This window comes from Mirounga leonina, unplaced genomic scaffold (assembly GCF_011800145.1).
Source record: "Mirounga leonina isolate KUSES-001 unplaced genomic scaffold, KU_Mleo_1.0 Mir_418, whole genome shotgun sequence".
NCBI lineage: Eukaryota > Metazoa > Chordata > Mammalia > Carnivora > Phocidae > Mirounga > Mirounga leonina.
Window position 1 is genome coordinate 1,603,758 of NW_023270739.1, and position 20,146 is coordinate 1,623,903.

At 61.1% G+C, this 20,146-nt stretch overlaps 1 protein-coding gene across 3 annotated transcripts in view; it reads right to left on the reverse strand.

The window, feature by feature from the left end:
• Positions 1-288: 288 nt before the first annotated feature.
• The window catches only part of PRR5 (proline rich 5), a 50,412-nt gene continuing 30,554 nt past the window's right edge, over positions 289-20,146 (reverse strand). For all 3 annotated transcript variants that reach the window (XM_034987326.1, XM_034987325.1, XM_034987324.1), the window contains 7 exons: positions 18,116-18,196; positions 12,845-12,893; positions 11,710-11,767; positions 6,948-7,039; positions 6,377-6,517; positions 2,867-3,002; positions 289-1,265 (listed from right to left, as the gene is read on the reverse strand). In XM_034987326.1, the coding sequence (XP_034843217.1) occupies positions 790-1,265; positions 2,867-3,002; positions 6,377-6,517; positions 6,948-7,039; positions 11,710-11,767; positions 12,845-12,893; positions 18,116-18,196 (1,033 nt within the window). In that variant the 3' untranslated portion in view covers positions 289-789. The remainder of the gene's footprint in view (positions 1,266-2,866; positions 3,003-6,376; positions 6,518-6,947; positions 7,040-11,709; positions 11,768-12,844; positions 12,894-18,115; positions 18,197-20,146) is intronic.

Genomic DNA, 20,146 nt, shown 5'->3' on the forward strand with positions numbered 1-20,146 from the left:
GAACCTCACGTGCCCTTCTCCCCCTGCTGGCCACGCTGACCCCTGACCCTTTGAGCGAGCCCCTTCTCCGCTGTGGTCCCAGCCACTCCTGAGAGGCTACTCAGCTTTCCAGCTCTTCGTTCCAGGGTCCCTGGGCCCCACTGTCAGGACAGGACAGAGAAACCAGACACTAGGAGCCTGCCCGCCCTGGGAGTGGGGAGGGGAGACCCCAGCGAGGCGAGGGGCAATCTGAGGGTGAGCACCGGGGAAGGATGTCTGGGGCCTGGCGTCGCAGACACAAGCTCGGGATCGGGGCACACAGCTTTATTCCATCCTCTTCCTGCCCGCGGCCGCCCTGGGCAGAGTGAGGATAGGCTGCAAGGAGGGCCTGGGACAGGGGCACACAGGAGGTCATGCCGTGGCCTGAGGTGAGTGGGAAGGGGGAAGGCGGGTCTGCTACCAACCCCCACTGCCCTGGGGATTGTTCCGGAGGCCTGGCTAAGCCACAGGATTCAGTCTCCGTGGGTGTGGACGCTGGTGGGCTGGGGCAGGCTGGGGGTGGGAGGCCAGGTCTGTTCGGTGCACACAGGGCTGACGAGTGTGCGTGGTGACCTGCGGGAGGCAGCGGAGCGGCCAACACCCCGAACGGAGCAGGGCCAGGGGCTCGGCTAGTGACGCTTTTTCCAACCGAGACTCAGGAAGGGCAAAGTGGCTAGGGCCCACAGCCGACCGGATGGGACAGAGTAAAAAAACTCTTGCACACACGCACCCCCCAGACACACACACGGGGTCAGCAGAAACGCGAGGCCGTCACACGATGCTCTGCCGACCCCCGGCCCCCTCAAACTCTGACGTGCCCGAGCCCCGGCCCCGGCCAAAGTCAATGAAGATCCCTTCCGAATCCGAGTCCACGGACTCCAAGATCTGGTCCACCAGGTTCTCCGGACTGGAGGAGGGTGGGGAGGGGCGGGCGGCGCCTGGGCCAGGTTCGGCGGGCTGGGCGGGGGGATACAGTCTGCTGGGGCACGGCCCCGACTGCGCGCCCACAGAGGGTCTGAAGGCCCCAGGGGGAGCCTGGCCGGGCGCGTCGGAGAAGCCCTGGGGCTCGGGGCAGGATGTCATCTCCGAGACCGAGTGCCTGCGGATGCCGGGGCCTCCGGGCGCTGCTCCCTCGGCCTCGTGCTCTGCCACGGGGTTCAGCAGTGGGGTGTTGTAGCTCTTAGAGCGCACCACCGGGTTCTTGGCCAGGACATCCCCCGAGCGGGAGCGGCGCAGGAAGTGCTTCTCTGCAGAGACAGACAGACAGACGAGGTGTCGGGCACGGGGGCCACTTGGCAAACCCAGGCACCCGTGTGGTCCAGGCCCTTCCTGGGGCCAGAGGCTAGCCGGCAGCCACTGCGTGCTTAGCTCCGCACAAAGGGCAGCCACAGGGAAAAACCCAATTGGCGCAGATCCTTGGCCCGGCCCCCTCACGCCCCTGCAAGTGAGAGGGCTCTGACCCTGGGTCTGTCCCTATGTGTCTTCCTCCTCCCTTCTTCCGTCTGCGCTGCGGGAGGGGGAGGCTCAAATCAGCTGCTTGGTTCAAATGTGCACATGCCTCAGTTTCCCCACCTGTGGAAAGGTGAACAATCTGCGGCACTTCCAGGGTGTGTGGCGAGGAGGACAAACCCATGTGGGTGGGCCACAGGTCAGGTAGTGGTTAAGTGTCAGGGCGGGGGCGGGATGACACAGAGTCTTTTCACGTGAGGTAAGATCAGGGCTGGGGCTTTATTTGGAGTGTGGTGGGTGCCCCGGGGGGGTGGGGGGGCCAGAAAAGGATGGCCGCAGGGGCTGGACTGGGTGGGGGGGCCAGATCTCAGGCTCCCACTCAGGGCCCTGCAGTTCCAAAGAGCGACCACCATGTGGCAGGGCTGAGCCCGGTGAGCGGCTCAGGGGCCTTTCCAGGGCAAGAGACAGAGGCACCCCGTCCAGCAAGCGGGGGCCTGGAGTCCAGCACCAGACGGAGTCGAGGGGGGGCGGTGCTCAAAGCTCTCCTCCAGCTGCTGGGGCCTGCCTGGTGGCTGGGCTTTACACCAGCAGGTAGGTGGGCACTCCCAAGCAGCCCTTGTGCCTCTGGGCCCCTAGTCCAGGAGGGTCTTTGTGCACCTCTCCCCAGGCCTGGCTCCTCCTCCTTCAGCTCACCTGTCACTTCCAGTCTGGCCTTCCCCCACATGGCCCTCATATCACCTGGGTATGGGTCCCCGTGGAGACGCATCTGGGGATTGTTTACTCATTGGTCTGCCTTCCTTGGCCCTGAGAGCCCATGTGGGTGGGGCTTGGTCTCTGCTGATCCCCCACGGCCAAGAACAGGGGCAGGCACACAGCAGGTGCTCGGTTTACAGAGGTGAATGAACCAATGGGCTGTCTGTTAAAGGAGCAACATGGCGGGCTTCTGCCAGACCGGCCAGGCTGCCCCAGGACGCCCACCTCCCCTTTCCCCTCCCCTGAGTCCCCAAACAAGCTAGGTTTCTTGGGTTCCGGGCCTTTGCACATGCTGTGCCCTCTGCTGGCCAACTCCCGCCTTTCAGGACTGCACAGATGGGACCTCACTGGGAACACAGAAGCCTCTGTGGGGCTCTCAGGGGAGTCATCACATTACCATATATGGTGTCAGCCTGACAGGTCCCCTTCAGTTCTTGAAGGAGGGACCCCAGGCCCCGCATGCCCTGGGCCCAGCACACAGTAGGGCTGGGGGATGCTCAGGACAGGTCTGCTGCATGACCGAAAAGCACATCCCCAGTGGGATCTGGTTGTGGCCATCTATTCACTGGGAGGCCTGGACCCTGGGCAGAGGTGGATGGGGCCGGAGGTTACCCAGCTCCCCGCCCAAGACCCAGTCAAGCCCTACCCAGGATGCAGGAATGTGTGAAGGGGCCCTCGCCGGAGTAGAGGCCGTAGGTGCCGAGGTAGGGCGACACCACCTTCTGGATCAGCGTCTCAAGGCGCAAGTAGTCCTTGGTCACGCCCCGGGACTCGTGCACCCCCTGCAAGAGAGGGAGGGAGGCGGGTGGTCACTAGACAGCCTGTTCCTTGCTGTCCTGGCCCAGCCAGGCTGAGCTCGATGGTTACCACTAAAGGCCTCCCCTGGGGACCCCTGCCCTCACTCCTCACCCCATGGAGTGCTACAGGCAGGAAAGGCTGCCCCCCAGGGCCAGCCAGGCCCTGTCCACCTTCTCCTCCCTGACACCCCTCGTCCAGAGCTCTGAGGGGATCTCTACCTCTTCCGGTTCTATCAGAGCCAAAGCCTGAGGAAGGCAGCCGCCCACAGGACAGCCTTGGTCTGGCTGATGGGGGGCAAGCTCTGTGCCCCCAGCACCCCCAGCAGAGGCCTGGCACACAGTAGGCCCTTAGTGAGCGCGAAGAAATGGGACATCCCTCCTCGAGGGGCCGCCAGTTGCTTACAGCACAAGATGCTCTTAGAATGTTAGATGACAGCTCTGGACAGTATGAGAGCTCCCCGCCACACCGCCCACGAGAAACCCACTTCAACTGGAAAAACACACACAGACTAAAAGCAAAGGGTCAAGGGGTGCCCGGGTAGCGCAGTCAGTTAAGGGGCCGACTCCTGATTTCGGCTCAGGTCATGATCTCAGGGTCGTGGGATCGAGCCCCACCTTGGACTCCGGGCGCACAGAGTCGGCTTAGGATTCTCTCTCTCCCTTTGCCCCTCCCTCCAATCAATCAATCAATCAATCAATCAATCAATGCAAAGGGTTGAGAGAGCTGTGCCACGCTAACTCCAATCACAGGAAAGCCGGAGCAGCTAGGTTAATTTCAAGGTTAATTTCGGACAGGGTGGATTTTAGTCCAAGGAACAGCATAAGGGCCAAAAAGGTCCCTATGTAACAATACAGAGGTCAATTCTCTGGGACAACATAACAACCCCTAACATGCCTGCACCTAACAACAGAGCACCAGGCCACGTGAGGCAAAACTGCTAGAACCTCGGGAGAGATCGTTAATCCACTAGGGGAGACAGACCAGCAGGCAGAAAACCGGGAAGGACACACTGCGCTCACCACTACCATCAACCGACGGGATCTAATCGTCATCAGACTGCCTCTCCCCACGACAGCGGAACACACATTCCGCAGCTCACGTGGCACGCCTGCCAAGTCAGACCATGTTCTGGGCCACAGAATGCAACTTCACAGATTTAAAAGGAAATCATACAGTGCCTGCTCTCAGGCCACAGTGATGTGAAACCAGGAATCGGGAACAGGAAGATAACTGGGAGATCCCCAAATATGTGGAGAGCAAACAACTCACTTCTAAATAACCCATGGATCAAAGAGGAAATCTTTTTTCTTTTTGAGTTTATTTATTTACTTGACAGAAAGAGAGAGCATAAGCAGGACAAGCAGCAGGCCAGAGGGAGAGGGAGAAGCAGGCTCCCTGCTGAGCAGGGAGCCCGACTTGGGGCTCGATCCCAGGACTCTGAGATCATGACCTGAGCTGAAGGCAGACGCTTAACCAACTGAGCCACCTAGGTGCCCCCAAAGAGGAAATCTTAACAAATATCTTAAAATGTTTTGAATGAAATGAAAATGAAAACAGATCCACATTGATGGGATGCACTGTTTGAGGGAAACTGTAGCATGAAATGGATATGTTAGTAAAGGGAAAGCCCGCAAGTCAATAACCTAAGCTTCTACCTTGGGAAACTAGAAAAAGAAGAGAATGAAGTCCAAAGAAAGCACAAGAGAAATAATAACAGCAAAACTCAATGAGACTGAAATAGGAAATCCTTAGAGAAAATCGATGCAAACAAAAGCTGGCTCCTTGAAAAGCCCAGTAACATCACTAAGCCTCCAGCCAAGCTGACTACTAAAGAGAGGACACTATTTCCTCACGTCAGGAATGAAAGAGGAGCCATCACTACAGACCCCACATTCCCTGGAACTACCTCCACCCCCAGCAACAGCAGAACAGATGAACAAGGTGCTCCGCTCAGCGGGGCGTTCGTGAACTTCACGTTGTTTCATTCCCCAGACTTGTAAAGGGTGTCTGTCTCTGCCCCCTGCTGCACAGTGAGAGAATGGGGGCCCAGGGGCTGCATTACTGGTGAACACTCAGATGCACAGCTGCTCCCCTGGCTTCCCTGGGAGAAGAATGGTCACTCTGCCCGTGAAGCACGGGGTACATGATAGGCCCTCGACACATGCTAACCAGCAGCTGTGACTTCAGATCCATCAGGGACTCGAAAACAGTGGGGACAAGCTCACTCAAAGTGCAGGCCAGGTGGGGAGTGGGGCTACAGCAAAGGGGCAGGAGGGCAAGTCTTTGGGGCAAAGGGGCCAAGCGGAGGAAGCTGCGTGAGGCAGAGAGGCCACCAGGGGGCAGCACCGCCCCAGTCTGGCTACCCACCTCAGTGCTTCCATGGGATCATGGTGGGACCTCCTCGGCTCTAAATCCCAGTCCAGCCACTGTGGGCCCCCAGAAGCACCACACCATTTCTCCCCACTGTCCTTGAACCTGCCCTGCAGGCAGGAATTCAGTCTGTCACACAAGTGGAAAGAGGCTGAGAGAAACAAAGTCCTTCGAGGTCCCCTGCTTCAACCCAGCCAGGTCTCACCTAAAATCCTTCCAAATCCCAGTGGCAGGCCCAGCACCCTGCTTCGCTGCCAGGACGACCACCAGCTCCTGCCCAGCGCAGTCCCTCGACCCTCAGACCTCCACATTCATCAGGCCCTTCCTTGCTCCGGAATATTCACTGGCTGCCCTGGACCCTAGGACCAAACTCGCAGACCCTAATTTAGGATACCCACGTGCACGGGGGGATGCAGAACAACGAACAGGATTTTGGAGCGGTCAGACGTGGGTGAGGCCAGGCCTCGTTAGCTCTGGGCAAACGAGGACTCATTTCCCACCTGTAAAATGGGGTGGTGACGGGATGCAGTAGTTTGCAAAAGGCCCTGTTTACAGTAAAGGCTGTTGGTGGCCCATCAGATCCCCTGCTGTCTTGGGCAGGCCACTCATCCCCAGCTTGTGCCTGCCCCCTTCCCAAAGTTGCTCTGTCGGGTGAAATCCATCCACACCAGAAACATCTGGAACCACTGTGGGGGGGTGACCAACAGCCCCTGCCCACGAGGGACAACTCTGGGCCCCTTCACACTCCTGGGCTCCCCATGGGATGAGGTTGAGGCCTGCTTCTCTTTAACTCCCATCTTCCCCCAACACCTTCTGGGCTCCTCCTGCTTCCCTCTCTCCTTCCGGGTTTCTCCTGAGAGTCTCTCCATTGACAAGTCACATGGACCCAGATCCTCGCCTCAGGCTCCGCCTCTGGGGAGCCCAGCCTTGGGCCCAGGGATGCTCCTGCCACAGGAGTGCGCAGTGGCCCCCTCAGGGCCCCACGCACCTGCAGCACCAGCAGCATCTGCACGATGGCAGGGGGTACGCGGGCGTGGGCGCGGGCCAGCGCATCCTCCAGCTTCACACTCAGGGTGATGGCATTCCGGAAGTGCAGGAGGGCCAGCTGGCGCACAGACGGCTCCTTGCCCTGCAGACACAGAAGGCCGTGCCCCGCCCTGCTGCCGTCACATGAAACCCCCACTTCCCTCCACATCCGATGATCTGGGACCAGATCCCAGGTATACAGCCTCATAGACCATCGGGCCCCCTTCCGCCCCATCCTCCTCCCTGGATGACCCCTGTCCCAAGGAGAGGCCCCAGTCAGCTTCCTCAGGCAAGGAAAGGGTAACTGGCACAAACCAAGCCCCTCTGGTGTGTTGGGCAGGGCCTACTATGTGCTGCCCAGGGCTTTATAGGGCCTGTAGGAGGGGGCCGTCCTTAGTTCCAAATTGTGGGTGGAAAGCGGTTCTGAGAGGTCCAGGGACGTGCCTATCCCCAGGCTGGGGGCACCGTGCAGCAAGGCTGGGATGGGCGGTCGCCTGGGCCCTGGGGGTCCCACAGCTGCAGGGGCCGTTCACCTGCACCGGGTAGAAGATGGCCTGCAGTGTGGGCAGCACGTCACTGAAGAAAAAGTCCCACGTCTCTGCCAGTGAGTCCAGCAGTTTCTGTCCTGTGGGTACAGACAGCCATCACTGCTCACCCCTCCCAGGCCGGAGTCCTCTCGCCCGTCCGCAGGAAGACACGGGAGCTGAGGGCTGGGCTCCGGGCCCTGGAGGTGCCCCCCTGCCCCCAGGTCGATAGCACGCAGCACTTAGCAGCTCTGTGGTCGGGGGTCCACGGTGTAGTCTCCCTGTGCCTCAATTTCCCCATTAATAAAACGGGACAGCGAGAGAGCCAACCTCCCAGGGCTGTGGGGATGAAATGAGCGGAGACGGGGTCCAGGGCAGAGGAAGAGCTCGTAAGCACTGGCTGCTGGTTCCCATTCCTTCATCCCACACCAGACCCGCACAGGAGCGCCCCCCACGCCTGACGGCAGTTGCCACACACAGCCATCTCCTCCGATTCCCATGGTGACCCCCCCCCCCACCGCCAGCAGGTGGGGAATCCGTCCACCCATGCAGGCATTTGCAGAGCACCTGCACTGGGTACTGGGGGCCCAGCCCAGGACAGGGAAGCAGGACCCTCAATGGCAACTATGAGCACAATCATCATCCCATTGAAGGGGTGACCTCAGTGGGCAGACCAAGAAACAGAGCCTCTGAGAGGTTCAGGTCCTTTTCCTCCAGGGCCCTGGTCCCTGCCACCCTGGGTTGCCTGGGGTGGGATCTGGGGAGCCAGGGAGGCCACGTCCAAGAACAGCATGTCCCAGGTAGGGAAGGGAAGCAGTAAAAGTGGAGAGGATCAGGCCTGGAGGGCTTCCTGGAGGAGGTGCTACCCAAGCTGATTTAGGAGGCTGGGTTTGCCAGGTTGATGGACATCCTCAGTGTGGGATCCACACAAGCAGATGTGTGAAAAGCAGCCATTTGGTCAAGCTCTGGGTTATTTCTGCCAGCCCTGCAGAAGGAGCATGCCATCCTCAGGGTGGGCAGCCCCTGAGGGATGAGGACAGATGAGGTGTCCCCGAGCTGGGTCGGGGCTCCCCCAGGAAATGCAAAGTGCTAAACCCTCAGCCCTTCTGCCTGGAATGAACAGAAAGCTGCTGTGTCTGGGATAAGCAGGTCCCAGGACATGTTGCCCAAGGCCTCTGCTGCAAGGTGGGACCCCCACCTGGAAGTCAGACTAAGGACTGGTGGAGAAAACCTGGGTGTGCGGGGGGTCTCTGGGTGAGGAGGTGAAGTGCCACATGCGGGCCGGCGTCCCAGACTATACTGCTTCGAGGCTTCCATGGGAATCAGGGAGCCAGACAAAGGCCTTCACCTCTTCTTACTTTCCTTGGGCTCTGGGCCCCACACTTTCCCTGCCCATTAAGGCCCAAGTCTGTGTAGGTTCGGGGGCTCTGGGAGGGAAGCCTGCTGGGGGCGGCCCCAGGAAGCCCATCCAGCCCAGCGGGCAGCCAGGGTGCTGTGGCCTCTGAGCGTGGCCAATCTGCCGGCACTGGGGCTCTCTGCCCGGCAGCCAGCTCCCGACCCTCCCTGGGGGCCCACGCCTAGCTCTGCAGAACCCAGGGTGGGTGGGTGCCGCCGCCCGCGGAGCTCTGCCTGTACAAAGGTCCCTTCAGGTCCCCGCCGTCCCTGGCAAGAAGAAAGGCGGCTCAGTTCCCCGGGCTGGCCGTGGGGTGGCTCTGGGCACGGGCCAGGCCGGCGCCCGCAGGCTGCTCTCCAGCCCACGGGACGGAAATGCTGTGGGAAGCAGAGGTTGTAAAACACTGCCTTGAGGCCCCATCAGAGCTGCACACTGACCGAGGCCAGGAAGCACGGCCTCGCCCACCGGCCAAGTTCTCCACTGGGGCCCGTGGCCTAGGGCTGCAGGCCAGGGGGGTGGCAGGGCTGCCTGAGGCAACAGCATCAGGACCCTCGGGGAGTCCGGCAACCAGGGTCTCAGTGTGCTCCTCCATAAGATGGGTGTGAACGTCCTCGCGCGCACTGGGCAGGAAGCTGCCACGTAGCAAGTGCTCACTAAGTGTCGGCTGGGGGCATGGCCACCGGTGGGCCTGTGTGGGCCGTGTCCGTGCGGAAGCTCAGCAGAACCCAGGTTCTCCCCTGGCGGGCGGGACCATCTGTCTTCCTCTGTTCAGTCCAAGTGCTGAGGGCCCGGGAGACTGGAGCGCACCAGGCTGATCTTGGCTCGGGTCTTAGCCCCATGACGACCACAGGGCAGTGGAAAAGGCCACAGCAGGAGCTCCGAGGAGGCGAGCTAGCCAGGACGACGGCCCAGTGGAGTCAGGCCCACGGGCCGGCATGTCAAGGCCACTGGGGAGTTTGGCCAGATGGCCTGTAACAGGCTGGGATTCCTGCTGGACAAGAGAGGGCCAAGCCCAAGGCCTGGAGCCTGCAGGAGCCCCCGAGCTCCTCCCTGGAGTCCTCGGGTGTCTGGCCGCTGAGGAGTCAACCTGGTGGCAGCCGGAGCCCACTCCTGTAAGCCAGGCTTGGAGACCACGGAACCATAGCCTTAGGCGTGGTCTGGGAGGGAGACTCCACGTCAAGGCTGTCCCTCCAGGCCTCCTGTTTCCAGGAATCGCTGTGCTCAGGAGCTGATGTCCAAGGCCTGGCTGGAGGCTGGAGGCTGGAGGCTGGAGTGGGGGCAGGCGGCAAGGTCCTGGGGCTGGCCACGCGAGGTCACCCACCACCCTCCAGCAGAAGCACAGGTGAGGACGTGGCTGGCCACAGGGAGCGGTCTCAAGGAAGAGCTGCCCTGGGAGCCAAACCGGGGCAGGAGGTGGATGCGACAGGCTCCAAAGGCCACCCCTCAGGGTGCGGCATCAGCAACTGTCCCCCTGGCATGGACTGAAGGGCCAAACGTCTTCCGGGACAGACCACATTCTGAGGCCTGACTCAAGGACCACTGCTTCCATGGAGTCCTCCCTGACTGCCAAGAGGGAACTAACCCTTCCTTCCCCGGGGCTTCCCCTCACCCTGACATTCATCACCCTGAATTGTCACTGTCTGGTCCACTCTGTGTCCCCAACTGGACTGTCAGTCCCTGCTAGGCAGGGCTGGATCTCCTCCATTTCCAGGCTCCCAGAGACTAGCTGGGGCCTGACCCAGAGTGAGCACATGGGTGGAGCCCATCCAACCCCACGGTTCTAAGATTGGGACACTGAGCCTGAGGTCTGTGGCTGGATGGGAACTGGAGGCCAAGGCCTGTGGCCCCCAGACTGGGGCTCCGTGCCTGGCCCCAAGGCCTGGGGAGGCTGGACGGGGCTGGCACTCCCCGCTGGGTGGCCTGGCGGGCACGGCCGCTGCAGGCAGGGCTCGACTAAGCTGCACAAAGCTGCTCTTCTCTGAAGCTCCCAGCTCCCCTAGGCCGGAGCCGGTGGGAGGCAGAGGCACTGCTGGAATGTGCCGAGTAAGTAGAGGGGCGTGGGAGGGCATCTCTGCCAGGTGCCAGATCCTCACTGCCCTGACTGCCGGACTCCGTTGCCGCCTCCTCCAGGAAGCCAGCCTCGATCCCTGGCGGTCTGTGCCTCTCCCTCCCCTCGACTGTGGTTCTGGTGGGCCTTCCCAGGCTCCTGCCTCAGAGCTTCCCAGCTGATAGAAGCGGGAGGCGCAGAAAGAGCAGGGGACACGCAGCTGAGTTCATCCAGAGCACACGAGGCCACTGACCTGTGTCCTCCTCCGCGAAATGGGCTAACACCCCTTCCTTGTAAGGCCAGAGTAAGGATCGAAGAAAGAACGGAAGCAGCAGTGGAACCAGGCTGCCACACAGGGTCGTGTGGCCCCGGTGCCTCAGTTTCCCTGTATGTGCAGCGGCTGCAGTGATGTGTCTCGTGCAGGGTTGCTGGGAGAGCCTGAGTTAGGAGCCGGAGAACACTCAGGATGGTCTAGCAGAGAGTAAGCAAGCGCCCAGGGCCTGGTGCACAGGAGATGCTCAACCAGTGTTCACGGAGCCAGAACTGAGCACAGGGACTGGCACAAACAGGCCTTAGCGGAGGTACTGGGGTTTGAGCTGGGCCCTCCCGTAATTTGAGCTCTCTCTCTGCCGATTCACTCCTACAAGGAGACAACGCTTCGGTCGCTGCCCCTGGCGCTGGAGCTCGCGGGCCTCCGGAAGGGCCAAGGGCGAGTGCGCTGGGGCCAGGCTGGCCCGGGCCCGAACGCACCCCCACCCTCTACTCACAGTGTGGCTGCAGACAAATCGCCTGCCATCATTACGCTGCTCCCAGCTATGAAATGGGCACAGGGACCCGAAGGCCTCGTGGGTGGGTAGGAGCATTAAAAGAGAAAACCCGTCTAGAAGGTCCAGCACCAGGCTCAGGCCCCAAACTCTGATGGGGCAGCTCCTTCCAGCCAGGGGACAGCCCCTGGCTCCCACCTCCTCCTTCAGGAACATCAGGGCAACAATAGGTCCTCAAAGGTCCTGTTGGGGGGTTCTCCCAAGATGCTGAGATGGGGTTCACTGGCACGAGAAGGCCCCAGGAGCAGTGAGGGGAGGCAGAGCCTTTTCCTTGATGTCTCAGCCCTCCTGGGCTCCAGCAAGTTGCGGGGTGGGGGTGGGGGAGCAGATGCTCTCCCTATTAAGGTCCCCTCCTGGGGTCAGATCTTGGCCTTGCTGCCCCTGCTGCCCTCCCACCTGGAGCCCTGGGGACACAGGCAAGGCTGGGAGGGCCACACGTCCCAGCAGGGACACCGGCATGCGGCGCATCCCCACACTCGGTCCCAGCTGCGGGGCCGCCACACTCACCCTCATAGAAGCGGATCTTGTCCCGCAGGATCACCATGCCTTTCGTCAGCAGCTGGTTCTGAAAAGCACACACAGGCAAGCCGTTACTGCCCCCCCAGCCGGCAACCGAGGCCCGGGGCGGGGGCTCTTACCCATGTCCCCCCACCCCCCAGCCTGTTTCCGGTAGAGCTTGAACCTCAACTCGCCCTGGGAGGACAGCGACGGCCCCTCAGAGACAAGCCGAGCAGGGCAGGTGGCCGCCTTCGCAGTCCCTGATGGAGGAAGGCCTTTCAAGCAAGAGGGGCCCCCTGCCTCAAGCCCTGGGGTGTGAACCCTGACGCCCCAAGTGCGGGGGTCATGCTGTCACGCTGCCCCAGGCGTCTGGGCTGAGAATGACACCTGGTGGGCTCAGCACCGCCACCAGCAGCCAGAAGGTAGAAGCGTCCCCAGCGTCCCCCATGGGTGGACAGACACACGGGGTGTCTCTGGACTTGGAATCTCACATGGCTGCAAAAAAGGAGCGAAGCGCGGACTGACCCAGGAATTAGCGGTGTCGGGACACTGAAGGCCCCCGAACCGTGCACTTTAAACGGGCGCACTGCACGTGAGTTCTGCCAACCCCGACCCCGCGTGAGGGGAGGCCCCTCTGCCGGCGGGTGGGCCCTCGCTCGAAGCCCACCCCCGCCGCTGCTCCCCGCCCTTCCTTCCTGGCCGTGTGTGCGTGGACTCTGCAGGCTTGTTGGCCCAAGGAGGTGTGACAAATGCAAAGTAAGGCACGGCCTGGACCAGAGCGGCCTCTCGATGCTGATGCCAGGCCAACGGCGTCACCGTGTGGCTCAGGGCGCTGGGGCCGTGCAGTGACGCAAACGTGGACGTCTGCGAGCCCACCCTGTACTCCAGGAGGTGAATGACCCTGAACAAAGCCAGCCCTGCGTCCTGCCACGTGCCGGGGTACGCACAGCACGAAGACTTCACCCGCATCGTTATCATTAACCTGCACAACGGCCACACTGGCTAGACGGGGAAACTGAGTCATGGTGGCGTGGCAGTCCTTGGAACCTAGCGCTCCATGTACCCACGGAGAGTAGGTGACCCCTGTCCTTTCTGGCCAGCTCAGAAAGCAACCCCAGCCTGCTCGAGAGCACAGACCACCCACCTGCAGGTACTCGGTGAAGAAGGACCCCAGCTCCGTCTTCAGCAGCTGCCTGTGGGCGGGAGGGGACAGGACAGTGAGGGACAGCAGGGCTCAGAGACCACGGGTGCTGACAGGGGGGTCACCAGGGCAGCTGGGAGGCCGACCTACTCAGCCCGGCGTGAAGGGTGGGCACGCGCCGTCAGTTCCGTCCCAGCAGGGGGCTGGGGGGGGGGGGGGGGGCCCCGGGCCCCCGTCCTGTTCAGCTGTGGCTCTGTAGGCTCCCACCACCATTTCACACAAGCAGAAGCTGAAGGCTCCCCACAGCAAGTGAGGGCCACGGCATCTGTCATGTCCTCAGGGAGACACTGGCAGTGCTGGGCCTCCAACCCTCCGCTCCCCCCCACCCCGCACCCCGAGCAGGCAGCATGGCTCCCGAGGGCATCTTCACGGCCCTCCTGTACTCCGTCAACCCAGCAGCAGGTGCTCATTCCGGTTCCCTTCTACAAGCGAGGCAAGGGAGGCTCAGAGAGGTCCAGTGACTTGTCCAAGGCCACACAGAGCACAGCAAGTCAGGGTCAGAACCTCGTCCTTTGTACTCAGGTTGACAGCTCTTTGCACCGCACACCTCTGGGGGCCGAAAGAATGGTGGGCGTCCTGGTCCAGACCTGAAACACTTGGGCACTGTCAATGTTCGGCCCAACACTCGACCTCCCCTCTCATCTTGGTCAGCCTTGGAGCTGTGTGTGTGTGAGCGCGCGCGTGCACACTTGGGGGGCACTGAACTCACCACCCCCATACCCGCGAAGAGGGTGCTCTGGTCCTCAAAGGCCTTTTAGGGGTGGCTACGCTCTACCTTCCTGGTGCTGAAAGCGGGACCCCCAGGACTGGCTGTCCCCACTGGGGATGGGGGCCTGGGGGCTAAGTGAAGCAGAGAGAGGGCAGGCGGGTTGTGTGAGGTGACCAGAACCCCAGGAGCTGAGCAGCAGGCATCCCTGGAACCTGGGGCTTCGAGAAGGATCGGGAAGGTGCAGAGAAGATGGGGTGGGGACACGAAGAGGGCCACGTTTCCTGAGCAGCTCTCAGGGGCCACGGCCACATCAGGCCAGTCACAGACCGAAGCTCACGACAGCCTGACAGGTGGTCCTGGTGTCCTTGGATGGGATGAGTAAGGACCCTGAGGGTCAGAGCACCTTTGGCTGTCTGGTGGCAGCCCCGGGGCCCTGTCCCCAACCCCTGGCCGGCAGCTTCTCTTAGCACAGGACCAATCCCACGTCACAGCCCGACGCCGTCCCCAAGTAACCGTCAGGTTAACGGTGGCGACACGCACCACGCTGAGCTCCACCTGTGACAGCGAGGGGATGTGAAGCCAGCGGCCCCCTGTGGTCAGCCCCCTGCCACAGTCTCTCTACCTTCTCCCAATCATCTGCGCCTCCAAGGACCAAACGTGACCTCAGCTCCTGTGTGACCCCCACATCCAAGTTCAGTGTCTATCTCAAGGTCACCACATGCATGACACAAGGGGCCACTCTGGGCAAGTCCAGAGAGCAAAAGGCAAGGAGAGAGGGTCTTCTCTTAGGCCACGGCTGAGTCTGGGTGAGTCCCCTCAGCCCGTGAGGGGCCAGAGGGCCAGCCCCAATGCCGCCAGCCCACCGTGTGATGCTGGGCAAGTCCCCTCCCCTGCCTGAGCTCCAGCACCCTCATCTGGCGCCCGAGACATGCCAGAAGGTGGAGGAGGAGGGTCTGGGGTGTCAAGTGAGACCATGGCTTACACTTGGTATATACAGCAGGTGCTCAGTAAAGCCCTCCTCACCCTCTCCCTGGCCCGTAGTCAGTGACAGTGAGTATGAACATGAATGAATGAATGAATGAATGAATGTCTCCTTCAGGGCCTAGCAGACCCTCTGCCCCACTGCTGGCTGCCCGGGGGCTCCCCTCACCTCCTGACATTCCTCTTAACTCACTACATGAGCCCCTGAGCAAGGGCGAGGGGCATGGCCAGCCAAGCATCCCCCAATTTGTGCTGTGCCCACAGGATCTCCCAGCTGCCGATGAGGGGAACCACGCTCATTCCACAGATGTGGAGACTGAGGCCCTGGGGGGCAAGAAGTGAGGTCCCTGTGGGGCCTGCTGGTTAGCTTACTCCCATATCCTTAGGGGAGCTTCAGGCCAGTCTATGCACCCCGGGACACCACCTGGGAAAGGCACTGCAGGGGGAACAGCCCGGGTGTCATCTGAGGGGAGACGGACAGCCACAGAAAGGGGCTGGGGGGGCAGAGACCGAGGCCAGGGCCACCCTGTCCAGATGGGCCTGCTGGCTCCTGGGAGCCGCAGGGCCAGTGGGACATCGGGCTGGAGCTGGGGCACGGCCAGATGATCTGCATCCCAGCCAGAGCCCAGGAGGCAGGAGAAGGGGCCTCTCAGGAGCAGAGCAGGTGGCCGAGCTCCTGCCCGTAAGCTTCCAGATGATTCTCCTGGCCCCAGGGAGACACCCTGGCAGCAGCTGCACGGTCAGGACAGGCCCGAGAACGCAGAGCAGCCTGGACCACTGGGCATGGGGCAAGAGGCCTTTCACAGCTGAGCACAACCAGGGCATCCTGGGGCCTGATTCTGTTTAAGAAGGTGGGGTGCAGGCGCCTGGGTGGCTCAGTTGGTTAAGCGACTGCCTTTGGCTCAGGTCATGATCCTGGAGTCCCGGGATCGAGTCCCACATCAGGCTCCCTGCTCGGCGGGGAGTCTGCTTCTCCCTCTGACCCTCCCCCCCCATGCTCTCTCTCATTCTCTCTCTCTCTCTCAAATAAATAAAATCTAAAAAAAAAAAAAAAGAAGGTGGGGTGCCATGAGGAGTCCTTCAGGGGCAATGACATCTGAAACGGGGAAAAGAGGTGTCCTCTGCAACGCAGAGTGACTTAGTCTCTACCTGGGAAAACTATTATGCCAAGTGTGTCTGTTTTGGGGCCTTAGGAGAAGGTGGTCAAAGGAACAGGTCAAGAGAGAGGTGAGATCAGCAGCCTGGACGTCATCAAAAACTTTCATGCTTCAGAGAACACTGCCGGAAATGCGAGAGACAACCCACGGATGGGAGAGCAGCTGTGCAAATCAGAACCTGGTAAGCGTCTAGATCCAGAATATATAAAGAACTCCCGCGACTCAACAAGGAAGAGATAAGTCATCCCGTTTAAAAACGGGCCAAGTAGACATTTCCCCGAAGAGGATATACAGATAGCCAACGAGCCCGGGAAAAGATGTTCCTGTGATTAGTCATCAGGGAACTGCAAACCCCAACCATGAGACGGCACTCACACCCACAGTGCTGGCAGATACAAACCCCCAAGAGGAGCAAGTGCCGGTCAGAAGCTGGGGGGCTGGCCGCTCAGACTCAGCTAGTGGGAAGGGAGGCTGAAGCAGCTGCCATGCATACCCCGGGTGTGGTGCCAGGAGAAACGAAGCCGCACGTCCGCACAAAGCCCTGCACTGCACGTTCAGGGCCGTATGCGTTACAGCCCGGGGCGGGGGGGGGAGGAGGGGCGGCCCAGATGTCTAGCAGCAGGTGAACGGATACACGGAATGTGGTTTCCCTAGCGTGGAATATTATTTGGCCACGGGAAGGAATGAAGTGCGGGCACAGGCTCCGAAGCAGATGACCCTTGAAGGTGTCCAGCTACACGGATGCAGCCGGACCCCAAAGGCCACGGGCATGTCGGGTGATTGCATGTATGAGAAACGTCCATAGGAGGCAAATCATAGAGACAGACACGTGATTGCCATTTGTCAGGGGCTGGGGGAGGAGGGATGGGGAATGACTGTTAATGGGGACGGGCTTTTATGGGGCGGGGGGGGGGGGAAGTAGGTGAGAATGTTCCAGAATCTAACAGTGGTGAGGACTGCACAGCTCAGTGAATATGCTAAAAACCACTGAAGTGTACGTTTTAAGACTGGATTATACGTCAATGTATACACGTATGTATATAAAAACAGGAAAGAAAGGGTGATGGCCAGACATCAGGATCCTGTGACTACTCACCTCCCTGGACTTAGCCTTGCCTGGGCCCAGCCGAGGTGCGCCCCCACCCGCCCGTCTCACCACCGGCCCCGAGAACCGAGGGGAACATTCACGTGACAGCACCATCAATGGCTCCTGTCACCGGGCTCTCTTGTGGGATCACGGCTAATCCAGTGATGGGCATCACGCATAAAGTCACTCGATTTAACATGGCCACGTGATAGAGAAGAGGGGGTGGGGGCTGGGCAGGGGCGGCCCGAGGGACCCACAAGGCCTGGGGTCAGGGACCCGAGTCCCAGCTCCACTGACCAGCCCTGTGAGCACACGCTGCATGTGACCTCTGCCTCAGTTCCTTAACCTGTAAAATGGGTAGCCGAGGAGCCCGAGAAAAGCAGGGCCCCCTGGGCGGGTCACACGTAGGGGGCCCAGGAGAGGCAACGAGCTCCTGCTCTGTGACTTCAGCTGCCCCTTTCCCTCCCTGGGCCTCAGTTTACCTGTCTGTAAGGCCCCTCTCAGCTTTGCCACACTGGGCTGGGGAGCCCTGTAGGAATATGATCCCTGTCCCCATTATCCTTCATTCTCATCTTGAGCTGGTGAGAAGCTAGGCTGCCTACTTTTCCCAGATACTGACACAGGGACAGGGTAGCACGGGCCAGGGCGGGAAGGGAACAGCACAGAGGTAGGAAATGCCTTCTTGAGGCAGCTGTGTGACCCCAGGCAAGTGTCTTGACCTCTCTGAGCTTCAGCCTCCTCCACCGCAAAGCAGGACTAATGGGGCTGGCCCTGCAGATTCCCTCCAAGTGACGGATGGCACCCGGCTCACAGTGGCAGCTCAGAGGGGCTGGTCCGTCCTGGGCTCCCTCACCAGTGCTCACTGCTTGGCCATCCACAGGAAATGAGGGGCGTTCGGCCAGGCTGTAACTGCCTTTCCGGGAATGACACTCCCGTCATTAGGCAGGTGGGTCCTTCCTCTTTAACAGAATAATATCCTTCATGATGTTCAACACCAGCGGGGAATGTGGGCGTTATCTCGAGCCCCTGTCCAAGTCCCACCCTGCTTCCCCTGAAGAGAAAGTGCTCAGGACAGGTCGGGGTGAAGTTCCACCAGGCCAAGAGCCACACGACCAGGGCCCGCAGTCAAGGTCCGCGTGTGGCCCCGCGGTCACTGCCCGCTGTGGCTGTTAAGGGCGGCATCTCAGGTGTGGCTGGGGGAGCAGGGCCTGGCTGACCTCCGCCCTGACACAGCCTTCCCCGCCACTCTCGGGCCCAGGACAGGACACATGGCCACTCACCGGACGCCCTCGTTGAGGCTGAAGAGTTCCTGGTCGGGCAGCCCCTTGCGCTGGAAGACGGCGATGACCCCGTTGTGGATGCTGTGGGTGGGAGAAAGAGGAGTGTCGAGGCCCCACCACCCCTCTCTGTAGCAGCCCACCCTGCTCGGCTGGAGGAACAGAAGTGGGCCTGGTCAGGGGCGCCTGGGTGGCTCAGTCATTAAGCGTCACCTCTCCAGGATGTCTTTCGCGGCCTACACACACTCTGCTCCCCTTCCCTTGTTCCTGAACCCTCTTTTCCCAAGGATACCTTTGATCACCTGTCCCACCCTGTAACGTATCCCAACCCACACCTACCAGGGGCTTCCAGGTGCCCCTGAGCCAGCCCCTCCTGACTCCTGGTGTCCCTGAGCACTGAACGCTTGTGTTATGGGCCCCACTGGGGAAGTGGCCTCCAGCCACAGGGCCTTTGTATGTGCCCTTTCTCCTGGTTGGTCCTCTCCCACTTCCACTATCTGCTCCCTTTAGATCACATGTTGTTGCCCACTTTTACAGACTGGTCACTGTGTAACCACATGTTTCTGTGTGATTTGATTAAACTGTTTCTATCACTGTCTATAAACCCCAAGAGCATAGAGCCCCGGGCAAAATTCATCCTTGACTCTCCCTCACCCTCCAAAGCCAAAGTTCCTGAAGTCAGATCCATTTCTACCTCCTGGAGCTCCGCTGCACCCCTCCCCTCCCTTCTAGCCAGGGCCCCTCCTTGCGTGCCTGGACCTGATTACACCAGCCTGCCTCCACACTGCCCCCAGTCACTTCCCTGACCAGGGTCTTGTGAGGCATCCACTGCCCTGCAGATACAGCCCAAGGCCTGGACAGGGCATTCGAGGCTTGTCAGGAATGGCCCCTCCCTGCATGCCGGAGCATCCTACACTCGAGTCTCGGAGTTGCTGGACCTGCCAGACGCTACCACACCTCTGGGTCTCTGCACCCGCTGCCCCTTCTGCCTGCACAGCCCTTCCCTTCCCCAAATACGAGGTAAGCAGCTATTCATACTGAAGACTGAGCTCAGAAGCCACTTCCTCCAAGAAGCCCTCCTGACCCCCTCCCTTCCCCAGGGAAACTCCTATCCTGGCACTTTGCTGATTTACTTCCTATTAGCACACACCCTCGCCCGGCCACACACTCCTGAGGGCGAGAACCGGGTCTGGGAGGCTCCACCGCCCTCTGCCTAGGCCCCGGCCACTGCTCTAAAGCTCACAGACCTGCTGCCGTGATCCTCAGCGCAGAGGGGACAGCTGGACACACACTGCCGTTCACATCGCAGACCAGGTAGCAGCCACCAAGCTCCTGGCGCCCTTGTCCGTTGGCATTAGCTCCATGCTTCCCAGGAACGCAGACTGGCCCCCCACTTCGCAGATGGGGACACAGAGGCTCACAGAAGCCACATCCCCTTGGGAGGGCACAGAGCTCCTCACCCAACAGCTGCCCTCTGTCCCCACACAGCCGGGTCTGGGCAGGGCTCGCGCAGGGACCTGCACCCCCCGGGGGCGTGAGCCGTGTGGGGCCACATCCAAGGTCCACGGCTGGTCCCCGCCAGGCCCGAGGCCGAGACCAGCTCCACTGGGAGTTACCAGCCTCTCAGCAAGTGCTGGCTGAGACCACGCGGGACACTGGTCACTTGACCTGGGGCGCCCGTCTGCTCCGGGCCTGGCATCAGAATGCCACTGACTTGCATGTCCAAGACACACGTCCCCCAACTTCTGCTTCCCCCAACCCTGGGCCGCTGTGAGGATGAAATGCCTGGCCGGGGCTGCGCTCACCCCCATCGGAAGTCCCTGGTGGACCCAGCCCCACCACTGTGTCCCCGGAAGGCTGCTCCCCATCTACAGCTAGAGAAGAGAAAAATCCGCCAGGAAGCCTAACGGCTGCCGGGAAGCCAGTGGTCCTCCAGCGCTGCCACGCCGGAATCCGAGCAGCTGCAAGCTGGCTCCCGGCCCCGGCTGCTGGGGGGCCGGAGGCGCACGGCAGTCCTGGGCACCACCCTGGGAC